Consider the following 20,528-nt stretch of genomic DNA (forward strand, 5'->3'; position numbering starts at 1 on the left):
ATTTTTGGTCTCTGAGTGAATTTGAAAAGCACTTTGCCAACTATCTCTAGGTGACTTTTAGAATCTTAGCAGTTCTTGTTTTTTTCAGAAAGGAAAAGCGTTCACTCAACAGCTAAGTCAGACCTGCAGGTTCAGTCCCTCTCTGAATTTCAGATTTGTTGTGGGGTGTGGAAAAATGATCTTCACCCCAATGTTGTTGGGACCACTCTCTGTTTATCAGCTGAAACCTGGCTGAAGCAGTACCCTCCATTCAAGAGGACCTCCTTGGACCTAGAAGTATTAAATAACTACAGCTCAGTGGCTAATATTCCCTTTTTGGGCAAAGTGTTAGCGAGTGTAGCAGCTACCTGACTCCAGGCATGCTTGGATGAGATGGACTATCTAGACTGCCTTGGTCACCTTGATGGATGACCTATAGCAGGAGAGGGACAATGCAACCCTGTTGGTTCTTCTCAATCTTTCAGCAGCTTTTGAGGGCCTTGACCATGGTATCCTGCTGGAGTGACATTGGGGACTGGAACTGGGAGGTCCTGCTCTACTGTGGTTCGTGTCCTATCTTTGAGGTAGACTCCAGATAGTAACTATGGGGGACTTTTGCTCAATGCCCTGGGAGTTTTCATGCGAAGTTCCCCAGGATTTGGTTCTGTCTCGTATGCTCTTTAACATCTATAGGAAACTGCTGGAAGAGGTCATCAGTATGCTGATGACACCCAACTCTTATCTCCATTCCTTCCAAGTCAGGTGAGGCGGCTGAGATGCCTGAACATGTGCATGATTAGGTGTTTTCCGAGATTCACCGCCGTCTTTTGAGATACATGTGATGACGGTAGCCAGAAGTGTCTACCTCCATCTTTTTCTCTTTTTTTTGCCAGCGACAGGCTTTCCTGGACAGAAATAACTTGGCCACTGTGATCCATGCACTGGTAACCTCCAGACTTGGCTACTGTTATATGCTCTACATGGGACTGCTCTTGAAGATGTTTTGGAGCTGGAACTGGTGCAGAATGCAGCAGCTCAACTTCTGATGGGAGTCTCTAGCAGGCCACATCATGTCACATATCATGCCAGTCTTGAAGGATCTTCACTGGCTTCCTTTTCGCTACCAAGTCCAGTTCAAGGTATTGATGTTAACCTATACAGCCCTAAATGTTTTGGGCCCCAGTTATTTGAAAGAATACTTTCTCCCGTACAGACCTGTCAGGGCACTGAGATCTCAAGGAGAGAGCCTTCCTACAGTTCCACCTCCCTCGGACATAGTGGTTGGTGACATGCAGGAAGGCCTTCTCTGTGGTGGTCCCTGGGTTTTGGAACAGACTTCCCCTGAGGATTCACTATGCACCTACATTATATGGGTTTTGCTGACTGGTGACAACATATCTCTTCACCCATTTGACAACTAGTTCATCTGCGAGCAGTCCTCCCAGGGTGTGAAAGAGGGGTGGGTGGGAGTTATGTTTTAAATATTTTATGCATTTTAGATTATTTTATCATGTTACCTATTATTTAGATTATTTAGATTATTTAATCAATTTACCTATTCTGGAACCTTCAGAAGAAGGTGTGGGATATAGATCCATAAATTAAAAAAAAAAATTAAAAGGAGGGGGCCAGTGGTTGAACCATCATGTCCTATCGCTGATTTGTTTAATGAAAACGTATGCTGATGGCTCTGGCCAAAGTAGGGCAAATGGGTTTACCCCTGCACATCTCACTGGAATGGTACACTTAAAGGGACAGAGGGAGACAGCCAAGTGGCTAGAAAGTTTTCTCTTCCTTTTTAAGGCAAGAAGAACATCTCTGGAGAGTAGACTCTCCCAAGGGTAGGTTATAAATTCTGAAGACACAGGGAAGAAACACTTTTCTGTTACAGCTTTGGACCACAGAGGCACAAGCCGCAGGGACTCCACATTGTCCTTGTGACAAGAAGCAACGGAGAGAAGTCCCAAGTGTGAGCACTAAGATAACGCTGAACGTTAAACGACTGCAAGTTCACGTAATCTTAGCCTGTCCTGAACACCATTTAGGATAAATATCAAGTTTAAGGAAAGGGGACTGCATGTTTATACCTTTCCTTTGTACCCTTGCTTCTTCATACCTGAATACTTGAACAGACGGTGTGTGTTATTTTTATTCATTTATCAATCTTTTTAGCCTGTCCTCTGTAAATGCACCTTACCTACCCCATCCCTGTTCAGTCTTACTGTGTGAAGTGTGCTTAACAGATCAGAGGCAGGAGGCAAGCGTGCCACCCCAGGAGCATGATAGTATGAACGTGTGAAATTGCAATCATTTGTCCCTGTGCTAGCTTGTGGAAGTGAAAAGGAAGGCACAGCGGTGCCTCTACACGGCAATGCAGGTCCAGAACTGGCTAGTACTTTGACATAAAATTATAGGAAATCTGAAACCTTATTATCAAAGCAAAATGGATTCTGTATCAGGGGGGGGGGGGTTTGCTGGAATATTTCTGAATCCTTGAGAGAATGCCAACTAGGAAAAGGAGGTATGTCAGGTATGCTTTGCTTTTGTGAATAAAAAAAATAAGAAAAAAAGAGAGAAAAGAAAAGAAAATTAGGGCCATGTTATAAATTATGGCTAGAAGCTCAAGACAAAATTGATTCCTACAAGTCATTCTTCCTTAAGTGGATTATTTATTTATTTATTTATTTATTTATTTATTAGTTATATTTATATGACACCAATTCCAGCACAGCTGGCTCAAAGTGGCTCACAACAAATAACAGTGACAAAATAAAAGAGTAAAATCCCCAAGCCACCCTTCCAGCCTCCATCAATCCCGACAAGCCCGCATCCCCCTGGCTCCAGGGAGATGGTCAATGGAGCACTGGAGGAGGGGAAGATCTCCCGATTCCATCTGGCCTCAACCAAAGGCCTGAAATCTGGCCAGTTCATACCGTTCCCTGGGAGGATTTTCTTTGGCGAGAGTCAGATTGGTGAGACTCATTCCGTGGATTTTAGGAGGGACAAAACTTTCATAGAATCATAGAGTTGGAAGGGGCCACACAGGCCATCTAGTCCAACCCCCTGCTCAATGCAGGATCAGCCCAAAGCATCCTAAAGCATCCAAGAAAAGTGTGTATCCAACCTTTGCTTGAAGACTGCCAGTGAGGGGGAGCTCACCACCTCCTTAGGCAGCCTGTTCCACTGCTGAACTACTCTGACTGTGAAAATTTCTTTTCTGATATCTAGCCTATATCATTGTACTTGAAGTTTAAACCCATTACTGCGTGTCCTCTCCTCTGCAGCCAAGGGAAAAAGCATCCTGCCCTCCTCCAAGTGACAACCTTTCAAATACTTAAAGAGGGCTATCATGTCCCCTCTCAACCTCCTTTTCTCCAGGCATTATAATGGCAGAATATAAATTAACCTCCACGCGACAGACTTAGGGAGTTGTTCTCCCGATCCCAGCATTCCAAATTCTAGATGTAGGGTACTGGCAGAGAAAGTTCATACTTTACCCACATAATCGCTGAGTTTTATTTTCTTGGATCTTATTAATATCCCTTCTTCTACCAGTTCCTTGAAGAGAGAATCAACGGTCCTACACACAGAGGCATAATTTAAGTACATGACCCAATTTGTAGCCAAAGGCACAAATCCTCTCCAAAAAACTCCCAAGTAACAGTTTCTATTATTATTCGTTTTATTATAAGCTATTTATAACCTACTTTCAGCCAGGTAGATCCACAGAATGGCTTAAAGCCGACACAAATATACAACTGTGCTACAAGCAGCAAAGCAACAATAAAGAAATTAAAAGCACAAAACAGAACACCAGCAATAGACCATGCCACTGTCAGAGGAGGAAAAAAGAGCAGCTGTTAAAAATTTCAGCCAGTGTCAGCTGGAGAACCAGTGGGAGGTAGTGCATAGTTGTGAGACACGGGTTCCAATACTAGAAGAAGAAGGAGAGTTGGTTCTTATATGCCACTTTTCTCTACCCAAAGGAGTCTCAAAGCAGCTTACAATTACCTTCCCTTCCCTCTCCCCACAAGACCCCCTGTGAGGGAGGTGAGGCTGAGAGAGCCCTGATATTACTGAAGAAGAAGAAGAGTTGGTTCTTATATGCCACTTTTCTCTACCCAAAGGAGTCTCAAAGCGGCTTACATTCGCCTTCCCTTTCCTCTCCTCACAACAGACCCCTGTGAGGGAGGTGAGGCTGAGAGAGCTCTGATATTACTGAAGAAAAAGAAGAGTTGGTTCTTATATGCCACTTTTCTCTACCCAAAGGAGTCTCAAAGCGGCTTACATTCGCCTTCCCTTTCCTCTCCTCACAACAGACCCCTGTGAGGGAGGTGAGGCTGAGAGAGCTCTGATATTACTGAAGAAAAAGAAGAGTTGGTTCTTATATGCCACTTTTCTCTACCCAAAGGAGTCTCAAAGAGGCTTACAGTCGCCTTCCCTTTCCTCTCCTCACAACAGACCCCTGTGAGGGAGGTGAGGCTGAGAGAGCTCTGATATTACTGAAGAAAAAGAAGAGTTGGTTCTTATATGCTGCTTTTCTCTACCTGAAGGAGTCTCAAAGCAGCTTACAATCGCCTTCCCTTTCCTCTCCCCACCACAGCCACCCTGTGAGGTGGGTGAGACTGAGAGAGCTCTGATATTACTGCTCGGTCAGAACAGCTTTATCAGTGTTGTGGCGAGCCCAAGGTCACCCAGCTGGCTGCATGTGGAGATGCGGGGCATAGAACCTGACTCGCCAAATTAGAAGTCTGCACTCCTAACCACTACACCAAGCTGGCTCCACTTTGGAAGCTTGCTGGGCCATCTTGGGCTAGTCACTCTCTTTCTCAGCATGCCCTACCTCAACAAATTGTTGGGCGGTTAAAAGGGGCAGGGGAAGGCGGTACCATTGGGTAGTAGGAGTTGACGATGGGATTACCAGGACCAGAGTTGCACCACCATGCAGGTGAACAGCTTCTGAATGCAAGGACCCTTTCCAAGTGGCGACTAGAACCCAGGATGACGATGTCACTCGCTGGCACCAGAAACCGTGGCTGGCGTTGTCAGAGGTAGGACGCGGCAAGGCGGGAATCTCTCTGCGCGTGTCCTACCTCTGAAGATACCAGCCACAGTTACCGGCCAAACACCAGGCACGAAAACTACTGACCACGGCTGTGCGGCCTGGAACACCTACAGCAGCCAGTCGATGCTGGCCGTGAAAGCCTTAGACCAGGGGTAATCAAACTGTGGCCCTCCAGATGTCCATGGACTACAATTCCCAGGAGCCCCCTGCCAGCGTTTGCTGGCAGGGGGCTCCTGGGAATTGTAGTCCATGGACATCTGGAGGGCTGCAGTTTGACTACCCCTGCCTTAGACGAACTCTAACTCGGGACTGTTTTGCTGCATGTTCTCATTCTGCTGTTAGGGAACTCGAGGGGAAGGGAAGGAGAGAGAGCAGCCTGTTGCCTAGGCAACGATCCTCTTCCTTGGTTGCGCTGAGCGTCACCCACAATGCCTTCTCCATGGTCCATTGCCTGGCTTACGGAGGAGGAGGTGGATGTGGCAATCAACAGCTCCCGTAACATCGACAAACAAGACAAATGTCACCCAGAGTGGGCCGAAAGTTAAAGGAATCAACCCCCGAGAATGTGACAACAGCCACGACTGGCCTGCCTGGTCTGAGGAGGGCAGACATAGCAGCATGGGCTCAAAATGCCTCTCTCTCATAATGAGTTGGGGGAGCCCACTTCTGGCTCATTGTTTTTGAGCTGTCCCTAGAGAGGAGCAGGGAAGGATGTTATGTGCACTTGGAGACGGACGAGGAAGAGCTGAGTCACTGCCAAGAGCAGCCTTTTTCGTCCACCCACCGGTTTTCCCCGCCTCCAGGCTACCCCAAGGGTGGCTTACAATGCCACTGGCTGCCCCCCCCCTTCACCAAGCTTCCCAAAGTTTTCCCTCTTACGCAGAAATGTATAAAATGATATTAAGAATTTATCCTGATCTTGATTCTTGTTTGATGAGAAGAAGAACTGCTGCTTTGTTCAATTATCAAAGAAGAGCCGACTAGTGTCCTATTTCAGGCATGTTGAAAAAAAAAACAGATGGGAAAAATCTGATAGATATCTGAAACAACCAGGTGTTACTACACCTGCCACAAGGAATAAAATTTAATGACAATTCTTCAAAGAACCATTAGACGTATGCTTGAAAATACACAGAACGAAGGGCCGCAGCACACATGACCTAAAATAAACTTTCCGCAAATTGATAGTTGACCTTTCCTTATCTAAATTTCTTTACACTTTATAGCCATTAAAAAAAGAATTTAACATTATTATATTTTCCATAATTGCCGAGGAATTGGAGCTACCAGGTTCAGGCTTATGAGTACCAACTCTGACTCTTCTTTGTGCTTGAACAAAGCCGAAAAAAGAGAGAAACTTCAATGTGAATCATAGAGGTGCAGGTGAATTTTTACCTGTCAGGAGTCAGATCTTTATCCTTCTTAGATTTTTTCTTCCTTCTGTCCCTTTTTCCTTTTCTTTTCCCCTTTTTCTAACAGCCATAAATGGACATAAGTTAGCAAAAGGAAAACTTCTACAGTTTTGGAAGCAATTAATAGATTACTTTTGGTGAATGGCAATGCAATAATTCCCCAACTCACCAATAGATCATAAAATGCATTTGCACTAGGAATGTGCACCTCCCCCACCCCACAAAAACTGGGGTTTTTTTCAGGTTTGGGTATACTGAATCTGAAAAATGTAAGTATTTCCTGCCATTCCCAAATTGCAAATTCCCAAATTATAGTCAATGGTCCACACAGGTATAATGGAGAATCAATCTAGGGGTATTTGGGGCTTGGGGAGGGGGACTGTTTTTTGAGGTTAGGGGCACCATATTTGCAGTATATGAGCTGGTGCCTCTGCTCAAATTCCCCAAGTTTCAAAAAGATTAGACTCTGTGGGTTCAATTTTGAGCCATCAGAGAAGGTGCCCCCAATTCTCCATTGTTTCCAATGGAGAAATGGCATTAAAAATTTAAAGGGAAAATGGCCCCTTTAAAATTTAAATCCCTTTAAAAAGCCAAAGACACTTAAAAGGCCCTTTAAATGCTTTCTCCAAATGGAGAGTTTAACTGGAAAGCATTTAAAGGGAAGAGCCCTTTAAATGCACTCTAAGTGCAGCTATCTGAGTGTCCCAAAAAATCCTGAGTATTTTTGGGATTTTTCAGGTCAGCCATTTTGGATAGTCAGAAAAAAAAATTGGATGACTTAATTTCCAGTTCAGATTAGCTGAATGCACACCCCTAGATAGTACTAAACTGTTCATGCTAGAAAAGTGATCTCCAAACGTCTCCTATCAGGGGCACATTTATTTTCTGGATTATGGGTGAAGGCATGCTTATTTCTATACTCAAAGCAATGTGGTTTTATTTTCTCAGTCAGCTCCCAGAACAATGTCAATTACAGGAGAATCCCGTTAATATTTACTCCCAGCTCCTCCTGCGCCCAGTCAGTCAGGACACTGGGATGGGGCCAGCTTTCTTAGTAACAAAGATCCCTCTGTGACACCCCTGTATCTTATCAGTTGCAGTGTGAGCTGTGCCAGGGCATGCCATAGAATCATTACTCCCCTTGACAGATACCATGGCTGGCATATTGGCAGAGAGAGCAGGGACCAGTGATAGATGGGGCACCAGATGATAACAAGTTTTCTCAGGTTCGTTTCAGACCCTCTCACAGCATACCAGGTTTTGCAACCGCTCATGAAGAAGAAGAAGAAGAAGAAGAAGAAGAAGAAGAAGAAGAAGAAGAAGAAGAAGAAGAAGAAGAGTTGGTTCTTATATGCCGCTTTTCCCTACCTGAAGGAGGCTCAAAGCGGCTTACAGTCGCCTTCCCATTCCTCTCCCCAAAACAGACACCCTGTGGGGTGGGTGAGGCTGAGAGAGCCCTGATATCACTGCTCGGTCAGAACAGTTTTATCAGTGCCGTGGCGAGCCCAAGGTCACCCAGCTGGTTGAATGTGGGGGAGTGCAGAATTGAACCCGGCATGCCAGATTAGAAGTCCGCACTCCTAACCACTACACCATATTGGCACTCCTAACCACTACACCATACAGGATACAGGAACATACAATAATGCCAAGATGGTGTACAATTCTCCCTATGCCTATTTCCCATGAGAGAAATGTTCCCTCTTCTCGTGGTCCAGTAGGGGCCTGTATTGCAAGGAGTGTCCAATGCCACTGAGGCTGACTTGAGGAATTCTTGTTGGTGGCTGGGTTCTATGAAGAGCCAGTGTAGTGTAGTAGTTAAGAGTGGCAGACTCTTAACCGGGTTTGATTCCCCACTCCACCACACGAAGCCTGCGGGGTGACCCTGGGCCAGTCAGAGTTCTCTCAGAACTCTCTTAGCCTCACCTGCTTTACAAGGTGACTGTTGTGGGGAGGGGAAGGGAAGGCAGCTGTTAGTCCCACTTTGAGACTCCTTAAGCTAGAGACAAGCAGGGTTTAAAAAAACAACTCTTGTTCAGCAAAGTAGGGGGTTGCCAGCTTCCAGGTGGTGGTAGGAGAGCTCCTGCTATGGCAACTGATCTTCAGGTGGCAGAAATCAGTTCACCTGGAGAAAATGGCTGCCTTGGAAAGTGGATTCTATGCCATCGTACCACACTGAAGTCCCTCCCCTCCACACACCCCACCCTCCTCAGACGCCATCCCTAACTTCTCCGGGCTGCCTAACCCGGAGCTGTCAATCTTCACAGAAAGTGTGGGCAGTAAACTGGCTGGTACATGGGCAACATTGCCCACAATGTAACAGTAAATTTAAACAGGATAGTATCTAATGAAATATAAGTCACCATACAGAGCCTAAACCAGGGTGTCCCCAGCATGGCACCCACCAATATTTTTCCAGTTCCCTATTGTGGGCTGGGCTGGGTGGGGCTTTTGCCCAGCACGGCTTCAGGCTGGTCACTGGGTGTCTGATCGGCAGTGCAGATTGAAAGACATCCTGTTAAATGGAGCGCCTGCCTGAAATTCTGGAGAGTCACGCATAACCTCACTCCCTGACATTTTGTGGTTGGCCCAACCTCTCATGGCAGCCATTTTGTTCAGGCCCATCACCCTGTGTCAGAATTCCAAAAGTGCACAGGGGATCAAAAATGAACCCTGGCTTACACAAAGACTATTTCGAGCCTGTTGTGCTTTCCTAGAAGTAATTTAAAGAGATGGGAGATCCCGCCAAAGTGGGCTGGAAGGTGATGAAGACTGCAGGGGAGCTGCTTCCCCCAGCTTGGGAGCTCCACTACAAGACCAGTGCCTTCAGGATTCTAGACAGCAGCACAGCCCCGTATCATAACGAGAAAAGCACAGGGGAAGTAGTATTGCATGGCTAACTTCAGAGCCCTTTTAGGACTGTGCCCAGTTGTGACATTGTGGGAAAGGGAGAGAGGAAAACAGAGCTGAAACATTTCATCCGTATGTCTGTAACATTAATCTTAGCACTACAGAATGAAGCTACTTGTTTTAGAGCAGCAGAGGTGGGGAGTGGGGGAAGGAATAAATGAAGGCAAAAATGGTTTCCTAAGTTTTAATAAAACCCTGCTTGAATTACATACAAAAAAATCCAACTACAACGTCACTCCATATTAGGCCCGCCACAGAAACAAGCTGTCACAGATTAGCCATCTCAGGCAGTCTCCTCTGGTTTCCCCAGAATCGATTTTCCATCTTGCAGTGAAAAGTGATGATTGTGAAAAACATGTCTTGGGGGAGCTTTTTACTTACATGAAAGTTAAGAAGGCACCAGGAAGCCTTCTCTGGCTCCTAGTCAAGCAGTAACCCTTCTCATAGTACAAATTAGCAACGTTTTACTTACTCTCCCTTTCTTTCCTTTTGTCGCTTTCCTCTCTGTCTCTCTATCCACGGCCATCTTGAGATTCTTTAGCTCCTGACGCATCAGCTCGTCCACCTGGGGAAGCAGTTAATGCATGTTCAGTTGTGGTGTACCACAAAACCCATGGCTCATGTTAACCGTAGTTTGCCTGTCAAACCGGGAATCTGTTTACACATGCCATCATTGAATCACGGCTTGTCTCTGGCCCGGTTGCAGCACCATCTCTTATGTAGAAGAAGAAGAAGAAGAGTTGGTTCTTATATGCCGCTTTTCTCTACTCGAAGGAGGCTCAAAGCGGCTTACAGCCACCTTTCCTTTCCTCTCCCCCTAATCAGCTGGGACCGGGTTAGTATCCCAGCCTGCTTCAAAGTATCCAGTTCAGAGCAAAATGTTGCCTTATTCCCAACTCCCTTACCACTGGTCAATGTGAACGTGGAGAAGCGGAGCTTGGCAATGTTTGACCACTCTCAACAGCACAAGCTGCCGTACCCCGCTTTGTGCTAGCCAGAGACTACCGAAAGAAGCCACCAGCCTATTGCATTGACTCATTCCTCATCAAGCACTTAGGACGGGTTTTCTCAATGAGGATTTTGTGAAAACCTGGGTTGTATTTCTTTTTTTGACAAGCCTGGAAGGGTGTCCTGAATTGGTAGGAGTTAATCTTTATTTTTATACACACACACAGCCTACCCCACACAGAGAGATACATATTATTATTATTATTATTATTATTATTATTATTATTATTATTATTCATTAGATTTATATCCCGCCACTCCCCGTAGGCTCGTATATATTAAGGTGACAAGATTGTCCCACTTTTGGAGGGATATCTGGGGGCACCTAGCAAATTGTACTTATGTTGAAATTAAAAAATATATATACAGTATTTGCTGGCGTATAAGACTACTTTTCCCCCCTGAAAAACATGCCTCCAAGTGGGGGGGGGTCGTCCTATACGCCGGGTGCACTTCTGTTGGGATAGACATAGCTTCCCATAGTGGCTCATAGTACTGTAATGTAATGTAACAAACTCTATATTTTGAGTGGAAATGTTGGGGGGGGGGTCGTCTTATACGCCTAGTCGTCTTATACGCCGGCAAATATGGTATATATTACAATACTATTTTTGCATTCTATGAGTTCTATGAAACTTTTTGTTGCTCCATATAGACCAAATTTTTAACTAGGAACCCCCCCGATCAATGGTGTCCCACTTTACCAAAATTAAAATCTGGTCACCTTATGTCATGTTGACCTCCCCTCCCCAAATGGCCAATGATGGGCCTGGAGGGGGTGGAAAGGGGAGGGCCCCCGGGGGGTCATGTACACAGCTTTGCTTCCCAGCCATATTCTGCACGATTGCTCCACTTCTGGGGTTTCTCAAAGCCTGAAGAAAGTTTCAGGGGTTTCTCAACGGAAGAAAAGTTGGAAATGGCTAACTTAGGAAACCAGCCTCCTGGTGTTCGTTTCAGTGCTCTCCTTATGTGCAATGTCAGCCACATGTTTCCCAGACCACTGCAGCAAAAGCCCGTCTCCCTGCAGAGGCATCTTCTGATAAGCACACTTTAGCTGTTTGGTATTTCACTTATGTCTGCCCCGAGTCCACAGAGGGAGGGGCTCTAGAGAAATTAAATAATAATAACAATAATAACTAATGGGTAAAGGTGAACAGATGCCCAACCGTCGGTATGCCTGACCAGCTCTTGCATCAATAAAGAAATCCCCTTTGACAACAACCACGGTTTGTTATGAATGACTTGCTAGAGGAAGTTCACCTGCACTCTGATCTCTTCTTCTACTTCTTTCCGCTTTTCCTCTTTGATCAGTTCTGGGTCGTGCTCCTGCGAGAAGTTCCATCCCTCATCTCTGTTCTGCCAAACATCTATTACCAAGGAACAGGATGGAGAGGAAATAGTTAGTGAAAAGAATGCACAATTATGTGGTTATTCAAGGCCGTAGATAAAGCCACTTAAGAACGTCTGGAATAGAACAGCAGAAATCGACCTTGCTGGCAGAGAAGGCTAGAATTATATCTACGTATCTATTTACTGGCTTAATTATACCTCGACTTTCTCCCCGGTGGAACCCAAAGAGCCAGCTTGGTCCTTAAAAGCGGCAGCCTCTAATATGGAGAGCCAGGTTTGATTCCACGCTTCTCCTCCACATGCAACCAGCTGGGTGACCTTGAGCTACTCACAGCCCCGATAGTGCTGTTCTCACAGAGCAGTCCTGTCAGAAGCTCTCTTAGCCCCACCTACCTCCCAGGGTGCCTGTTGTGGGGAGAGGAAGGGAAGACTATCGTAAGCCGCTTTTAGACTCCTCTTCTGGTAGAGAAAAGAGGGTTATACATACCAGCTCTTAATATTATTATTATATCTCCTCTACTCCATTTTATACGCACAACAAACTTTTCGTGGCAGAGTGGGGGATTTGAGCCTGTCTCCCCCAGATCCTAGTCCAACACTCTAAACATTACAACATACTGGTATGAAATAAATTATCTCCTTCGTTGAAGAATGAAGAGCTGGAATGCTACAGAGAAATTCTTGCTTGAATGTTCATGGAAACTTAAGGCACTTCTGCAAGGTGGTTTTGCTGTGGCTCAACTGACTTACTGCATTGCCCCCCCCCCCAAGTTTCTACATCATATTGTTTGCTCATCTTTTGGGTAATTCCTGAGGTTTCTGTATTTTTACTCCAGAACATCTTTGCACCAATGTTTCCTGCTTATTTTTCACATGTGCCCTAAACCAGTGGTCCCCAACCTGTGGCCCGCAGCCCGGTGCCGGGCCGCAAAGGCCATGGCGCTGGGCCGCGGCTCCCTCTCCCCGCAGTAAAAAACTTCCCAGGCCGCAAGCTTGCGGCCGGGGAAGCTTCTTACTGCGAGAGGGCGGGGAGAGGGAATCAGGGCCGTGCCGTGCCCGTGCAGGCCGCGGCCGCAGTTGTGGCCCGATCCACGGGCGCGGGCCGCGGGTGCGGCCCGATCCGCGGGCGCGGCTTGCGGGTGCGGCCCGCCACGTGGGCGTGGCCCGTGCGGGCGCGGTCCCCGCGGGCGCGGCCCAATGCCCTGCCGGTCCCCAGCCTCATAAAGGTTGGGGACCACTGCCCTAAACTAGAAGCATTGCCGGGCAGAAATGAGTAAGAACAGTATTTGCATGTTAGTTTCCCAATTTATTCACCCAGTTTGGGATTCCATGCAACTCCCTCTGCACGTAGGCTGCACTAAGGTAACTGAGGGGGATAGTTTGCAAGCAGGTCTCACGTATTCTTAGATACAAATACCATTGGTGCATTGATGGTGGCATCTGGGTTAGTTCATGGGGGCGTAGGGGGAGAGCTAAAGGATTAGGGGACGGGGGAAGAGACGGAACAAAGTAACTTTAAATCAGGCTGGAGATTGTAAACTGTCTGTCGCTCATTTTTCCTGAAAAATTGCAGAGAGCCTGTAAAGTTCAAGAAACACCCCTAGAGAAAAACCTGGAATAAACAGGAGGGTTCTGCTAGGTATGTGGAATGCCTCAGCTCTGCATTCCCAAGGTGCAAAGAGCTGTCCACCGGCAAAAGAAGTTCTTCCACTGGCAGAAGAACCTCTCCCATTGGCTCAAGTGTCCAAAGGGCAGGACACAGGTTTGATTCTGGATGGGTGACCTTTGGTTCACCACAGTACTCATGAAGCTGTTCTGACCGAGCGGTAATATCAGGGCTCTCTCAGCCTCACCCACTCCACAAGTGTCTGTTGTGGGGAGCGGAAAGGGAAGGAAATTGTAAGCCCCTTTGAAAGGGGAAATTGTAAGCCCCTTTGGGCAGAGAAAAGCGGCTTATAAGAACCAACTGTTCTGTAACAAGATGACACTGGAGACAGCCTCCCAGAGTTGCCTTAAAAGACTGTGACTGGAGGATGGGAGCTGGGGTTTGCTTACTGTCCCTCCTCATACCCCGCATAAATGGGAAATTCTGTTCTCCAAGGTAAAACATCACTAGGGGGACTGGGTGCTGCAGGAAGCCTTGATCCTACAGGGCCGAAGGGCTCCTTCCAAGGGACCAAGCCCTATGAAGATAGGTTGAGGGACTTTGGAATGTTCAGCCTGGAGAAAAGGAGGTTGAGAGGGGACATGATAGCCCTCTTTAAGTATTTGAAAGGTTGTCACTTGGAGGAGGGCAGGATGCTGTTTCTGTTGGCTGCAGAGGAGAGGACACGCAGTAATGGGTTTAAACTTCAAGTACAACGATATAGGCTAGATATCAGGAAAGAATTTTTCACAGTCCGAGTAGTTCAGCAGTGGAATAGGCTGCCTAAGGAGGTGGTGAGTTCCCCCTCACTGGCAGTCTTCAAGCAAAGGTTGGATGCACACTTTTCTTGGATGCTTTAGGATGCTTAGGGCAGATCCTGCATTGAGCAGGGGGTTGGACTAGATGGCCTGTATGGCCCCTTCCAACTCTATGATTCTATGATTCTATGATTCCGCACACGTCAGATAATGTGCTATCCATGTGCTTTAGAAGTAGATTTTCCTGTTTCGCACAGGAAAATCCAGCTGCAGAAACATATCGAAAGGGTGTTATCTAATGTGTGCAGAATGGGCAAATGGGGCCACTTGGCATTATGCAACACAAACATTCAGGTTTCAGCTTACTTTGCTAGAATTCGCTTTGGGGAGTTCGCAGCAGAGCGGTCAGTGCGGAGTTCTCAACTTGCTGCTAAAGTGGAGACTGTGGAGATACATTAATTTCTTTAAATTACTCTGAGCCTTTCATATCACATGATGGATACCTTGTAATGTATCAGCAGAGAAAGCCGATTTGTACGGGTCAGAAAGGCACCTCCGTCAGAATTTGGAATTTCAGCCTCAAGGGAATGAAGTCATTACAGATTGTGAATTTTTAAGCACATTCTTCGATAGGTCAGCAAGTTTCGAGTAGTTCCGTTTTCTCAGAGGCCTGAGGGCTAGGTAATTATTATCCATAAATAAACTACACGGTTTATCTTTTCAAAATAAATCATTCAGTGCTATCATGCAACCAAATTGATGGCATCATTCCTCAGAGGAAAAATGAGTTAGAGACTTGGCTTGGTTGGGCCTGGAAATTGTCTGCTGAGAAGTTTTAATGATTCGGTTGGCTGGGGGGGGGGTGTCTAATTGTGGGAGGAAGGTAGCTTACAAATATTAAAACATTTAATGAAACTATGGGGGAAAAAAGATGCTGAAGCACATTAAGTTCCTAATTTACTTCTGCTCCATCCTTTCTATTCTTCAAGGTATGTCAAGAAGCAGCTAGGGGGGCGGCAGCATCTGGGTAGAGGAGAAGTGGAAACTCTGAGGGCCAAACCAGCTGGAATTCTGGTAGTTTCAGGTACAGAGCTCTGAACCCCAAGTGGCTTTTTAAGAACATGCATGCAGGACCCATATTTGGATTCTGGCACGGGGGGATGGCTGCTTATGCTGCTCTGCTTCTGTCCCTTTTTCAATCTGAAAGTCCCTTATGATCTGCTGTTTGCCCAGATGTATGCCTCAAAGGGGCCCATAACTGCACCAAACCATTTCAAGGGGGGAAAACACTGTGGGGAAAGGCATACATTCTCCTCTTCCATCAGAGCGGTTCCTGAAACTTGCTGTTAAGAATAAATCACAGAGCTTGCCCAGCATCTGATCCCATTTGGCCCTGAGTCGGCCAGATCAAGTGTGCAGGTTGTAAGTTACTAAACCTTTAAGGGTACGTACACTGTAATCATAGGGCCAAGCCCTGGCTAGGAAATATTAATTTGATACGTGGGAAGTTGGTGGTTCAAAAATCTGCTATCCATTGTGAATAGTGTCATAATAAACAGCAACAACAGTAGAATGAGAATCTCAAAGGGCATCCAAAAAGAGAAGATGTGTTAAAGTACAAAGGCACCCAACCTTCTCTCTCTATTCCCTTAATACACTTGGCCCTTCCATGTCCTATCTTCAACTCCAGTGTTTTGTCCTGCTTAGTGCTTGGCAACCCATGATATCTGCAGCCTTGGACAGGTAACAGGACGTGGAAGTTTAGCAGTTAATGCCATACCTGGCTAGTGGCTGACAGCCTTTCTCAACTTTTCTACTGTTGAGGAACCCCTGAAACATTCTTCAAGCTTTGAGAAACCCCAGAAATGGCACGATCGTGCAGAATACGGTTGGGAAGCATAGCTGTGGACACGCCCAAGCGGGGCCCTTCCCCCTCCCACCCCCTCCAGGCCAATCACTGGCCATTTTGGGAGGGGCAGGCTGGTTGACATGACCACATATGGTCATATCACTTGATCAGCGCTTAACATATTTAAAAATATATATTAAAAATTAATTATCTCCCGGCCATTCGGAAAACCCTTCCAGGGCTGTCAAGAAACCCCATGGTTTCGTAAAACCCTGGTTGAGAAAGCCCCCTGTAGAATCACACACTGGAAAGATCTGCTTCCAGCATATTGAGAGATTAAAAAAAAACAATTATGGGTGAGAAACATCTTCAAGTTTGTCACCGAAAGATTTAGGGGGGAAAACATCAGTTGCGCGGGTAACTACTGTAAACAAGCACACATCTGCTTTGGGTTTCAAGAAATTAACTCCCTTAAACTTCCCATCAAAGTCTATGTGATAAATGAAGTCTTTTGAAGAAGACCCCCTCCCACCGCCAACACCACATCCTGTTAAACAGTCCCAAAATCCCCAGCCACACATTTGAAACAGAAATCATTAAAATACTATTTAAGATACGTTGCAAGGCATGCACTCTGGCCCAGACACCATGCGCATCAATCAGTTTTATTTTCCAAATTTTGTAGCTCCCCGTTTATGTGTTACGGCAAACCAATCCGAGAGTAAGAGACCCACCGCTTGGAACTTGAATGCTCACTCTGCATTTGTTTTTTAGAAAAAGGGCCTTTCCCCATCATGAAGCATTATGAGAGGGTCAGAAAACGTCAGCATGCAGCATCGGTTCTATTTTGGCCCCTGTTATTGTTACTTGGACACATCATGCGATCAAACTTGCTAGAAAAATCATTAATGTTCGGCATGGTCAGCGGCAAAAGGAAACGTGGTCGCCAAAGGGTCCGTTTGACACGATCAAAGCCGAGAATAGCTGCTTTTGAATTATGATGCTGGAGATAAATGCTGCAAATACCATGGACAGCCAACAAGACAGTTTTTGAGAGGAGCAAACCAACCATGTCATTAGAAGGCAAGATATTACGGCTGAAGCTCACTTATTTTGGACACATCATGTGATCAAACTTGCTAGAAAAATCATTAATGCTCGGTATGATCAGCGGCAAAAGGAAACGTGGTCGCCAAGGGATCCGCTGGCTCGACATGATCAAAGCCGACACAGGGATGACCATGAACCAACTAAAATAAGCAATCAGGGACAGGGGCACATGGCAGAGACTTTCCTATAGAATCGCCGAGGGTCGGACACGACTGAATGGAAGACATCATCATCATCATCATCATCATCATCATCATCATCATCATCGTTACTTGCCTTTGTACTTGTTGTTTCCTTCTTCCATTATTGGGAGAAAGTTACTGGGGGCCATTTTCCAGCCGTCTTCTTCTTCCTAAATATGCAAAATGAAATCTTGGTATAAGGAAGATCTTGGGGTTCTCCGAGTACCTGCCCTGGGAAAAATGGCAGATGAGGGGGACTGTAGGCGTGTGGAGGTGGGTTTTTATGGTTTAGTGCAGTGGTCCCCGATTGCGGGCCGCGGCCCGGTGCCGGGCCGCAAAGGCCATGGCGCCAGGCCGCGGCTCCCTCTCCCCGCAGTAAAAAACTTCCCAGGCCGCAAGCTTGCGGCCCGGGAAGCTTCTTACTGCGGGAGGGCGGGGAGAGGGAATCAGGGCCGGGCCGCGCCCGTGCGGGCCATGCCCGCTCGGCCCGATCCGCGGGCACGGTCCGCGGGCGCGGCTCGATGCACGGGCGCAGTCCGCGGGCGCGGCCCGATGCGCGGCCGTGGCCTGCGCGGGCGCGGTCCCCGCGGGCGCGGCCCAATGCCCTCGGAAAGGTTGGGGACCTGGTTTAGTGGTGTTGAGGTTTGTAATTTATTTTATACTTTGTTGTTAACCGCCACAAGATGGCCGGTCCAGGAGCAGAGGCTTACAAATCTGAAAGCTAGATAGAATCTGATGGGAGAAACAATACCGCGTGAGGCAACGATTCCCAAATAGAGGCAATGAAATAACTTTACCAAAAGAAAGAGGCTTGAGGAGCTGTCAGGGAAAGAGTACATAGTTTGGGAAGGGGAAAATGAAATCACTCTTGCGACTCCTCCTGGATCTTCCTGATGCTGTGCAAATCATAGACTCATAGAGGTGGAAGGGTCCTTCTGGGTCATCTAGTCCAACCCCCTGCACTGTGCAGGACACTCACAACCCTATCGCTCATCTACTGTCACCTGCCACCCCCTTGAGCCTTCACAGAATCAGCCTCTCCGTCAGATGGCTATCCAGCCTGTTTAAAAATCTCCAAAGATGGAGAGCCCACCACCTCCCGAGGAAGCCTGTTCCACTGAGAAAATGCTCTAACTGTCAGGAACTTCTTCCAGATGTTTAGTTGGAATTTCTTTTGAATTAATTTAATCCCATTGTATTCTGGTCCGTCCCTCCAGGGCAAGAGAGAACAACTCTGCTCCATCCTCTATACGGCACCCTCTTAAATACTTGACGAAAATGCTACAACGCTTACATAACCATCATATCAGGCACTGCAGATGAGGGGGAAAAAACCACAATCTTAAGAGGCGTTTCACTCTTTTCTAAACAGACAATCTTTCATGGTTTCTCCCCCCCCCCCAGTGCTCTCCATATTTTCTATCGCAAAAATTGAAAAACGGTTTGTAAAAAATCACGTGGAGGAAGGAACTCTTAAATTCTTCTCCCCCTCCCCGCCTGCCCCAGACTTCACATCCCTTCTCCCAACGGGCCTGTCGTTCTTTGGTAGATTTCAGTACCAGGATGAGCAAGGATCCAAGAACCCGCGCACCCCATCCCTGCTGTCTCAAGCAATCAGAATGATATTAAGTTACATTGTAAACCCCGGCTTGTGTTTGAGGCCCAGGAATAGGTGCAAATAAACACTCCGAGGCTGGAGACAATTGAACGAGATAGCTATGGACGCAGGGATTCCACTCCCCCTTGAATCTGTCTTGGCCAAAAACTCAGATGGAATGCAGATTCCTTCACTTCTGGTTTTGGTAACACAGGGCAGGCCAACGTACTCATCCATTACCAGGTCTTCAGGGGCAATTATTGGATTGTTCACTGGCCTGGCATTTGTCTGCACCACCTTAAGACCCAGCTGCTTGCTGATAAGGCACCCAGGTATCCTTTGGATGGGAAGAGCATGCAGCAGTCTGTTTTTTCCCGTTCTGACAAGTAGTCTCTAGCTTCAGGAATGGGAGGATGGGGAAGAACTGAGGCCAGAAAAGATTGACCAGAGAAGCTGAAGCTGTTTCAGCCACCATGGATGTGGAATCTGTGCATACCGACATCCCACACAAAGACGGATTACGAGCAGTAAGGAACATCATTTCTGACAACCCCATGGCTGGCTTTGCCACCAAACTGTGCCATAAGCTCTTTAGGTAAGGTGACAGCTGGTTCCTTCAGATCTATGGTACAGCCAGAGTCACCCACACAGCCACACAGTATTGCTAACATCTTTATGTTTGACTTGGAGTGACGCTTCCTGAACTCCTTTCTATTCGTACCTCACTTATACCTGTGAAACACTGCTGACATTTTTATTTTCTGTACATGTGGTAAAGAAGACCTGGACATATTCCACCAGGCATTCCATGACTAGAAGAAGGGGAAGGGGGAAATCTCCAAGGAAGGGACTTCCTTTCCACCTTTCTGCTGGCTGTGGCTCACCTTCCATTTAATCCGTCCTTTCTGCTACCCGTGACTTTTTTCAGGAAGCATTTAAACCTTGGTGTAGTCTGCACGGGGCTTTTTACCCACTCCCAGTTTGAATGAACCACTAATGTCTACACTGAATTCGATTTCCATTTTGATTTTGGGTGATTTAAGTTTTCCCTCCGCAACATGCATGATTGATCTGGAGTGACCCTACCTTTCCCCCACAATATCCAGAAGTGGATATAACCCTCGATATTTGAAAAACCAGCATCAGTAGGTGTGCAGATTTTTGCTTTTTTCAAATTAACTCCCTTCGACATGCCTGGTAGCAAAGCAGTCTTCCCTGATTGGCCAGGGTGTCAGTTCAAAGACTTTCTGGTTCCCAGTTGCAAGGCTTCCATTAAAGCGACTGCGCTCCAGAAGCCCTAACTTTTCTCAGCAGAGATTTGCCTCTTGTTATTTCCCTCTCCTCTGCTGTCTCCAATCCTCTCTTCCCTACCCCCCCCATTGAAGCAAAGAAAGAGACTCCTGCTGTGCTTGTAACCCCTCCCCGTTCTGACCTTTCCCAATCAAGTGCAGAACACTTTCTGTTTCAATTGTGTTTGTGTGTGTGGAAGGTTAGAGGAAGACCCAAGTTCGAATTGATCTGAATTCAGCAGGATCTACACTGGAAAAAACAAAGTAAGTGCAGTATCAGCCCTGGTTTCTACTCTTGATGGATAGTCACCGGGAGCAGAAAGCCGTGGTGGTTTAAATGGTTCTGAGCCATTTAAACCCTGATTTCTGCCCCA

At 46.6% G+C, this 20,528-nt stretch overlaps 1 protein-coding gene across 2 annotated transcripts in view; it reads right to left on the bottom strand.

Annotated features, from left to right (window-relative positions):
• The window catches only part of DRC11 (dynein regulatory complex subunit 11), a 115,618-nt gene that overhangs the window by 24,268 nt on the left and 70,822 nt on the right, over positions 1–20,528 (bottom strand). For both annotated transcript variants that reach the window (XM_077313586.1, XM_077313577.1), the window contains exons 9-13: positions 17,363–17,438; positions 11,635–11,741; positions 9,839–9,931; positions 6,440–6,516; positions 3,477–3,559 (exon numbers count right to left, since the gene is read on the bottom strand). In XM_077313586.1, the coding sequence (XP_077169701.1) occupies positions 3,477–3,559; positions 6,440–6,516; positions 9,839–9,931; positions 11,635–11,741; positions 17,363–17,438 (436 nt within the window). The remainder of the gene's footprint in view (positions 1–3,476; positions 3,560–6,439; positions 6,517–9,838; positions 9,932–11,634; positions 11,742–17,362; positions 17,439–20,528) is intronic.

Source organism: Paroedura picta, chromosome 1 (assembly GCF_049243985.1).
Source record: "Paroedura picta isolate Pp20150507F chromosome 1, Ppicta_v3.0, whole genome shotgun sequence".
NCBI classification, from domain to species: Eukaryota; Metazoa; Chordata; class Lepidosauria; order Squamata; family Gekkonidae; genus Paroedura; species Paroedura picta.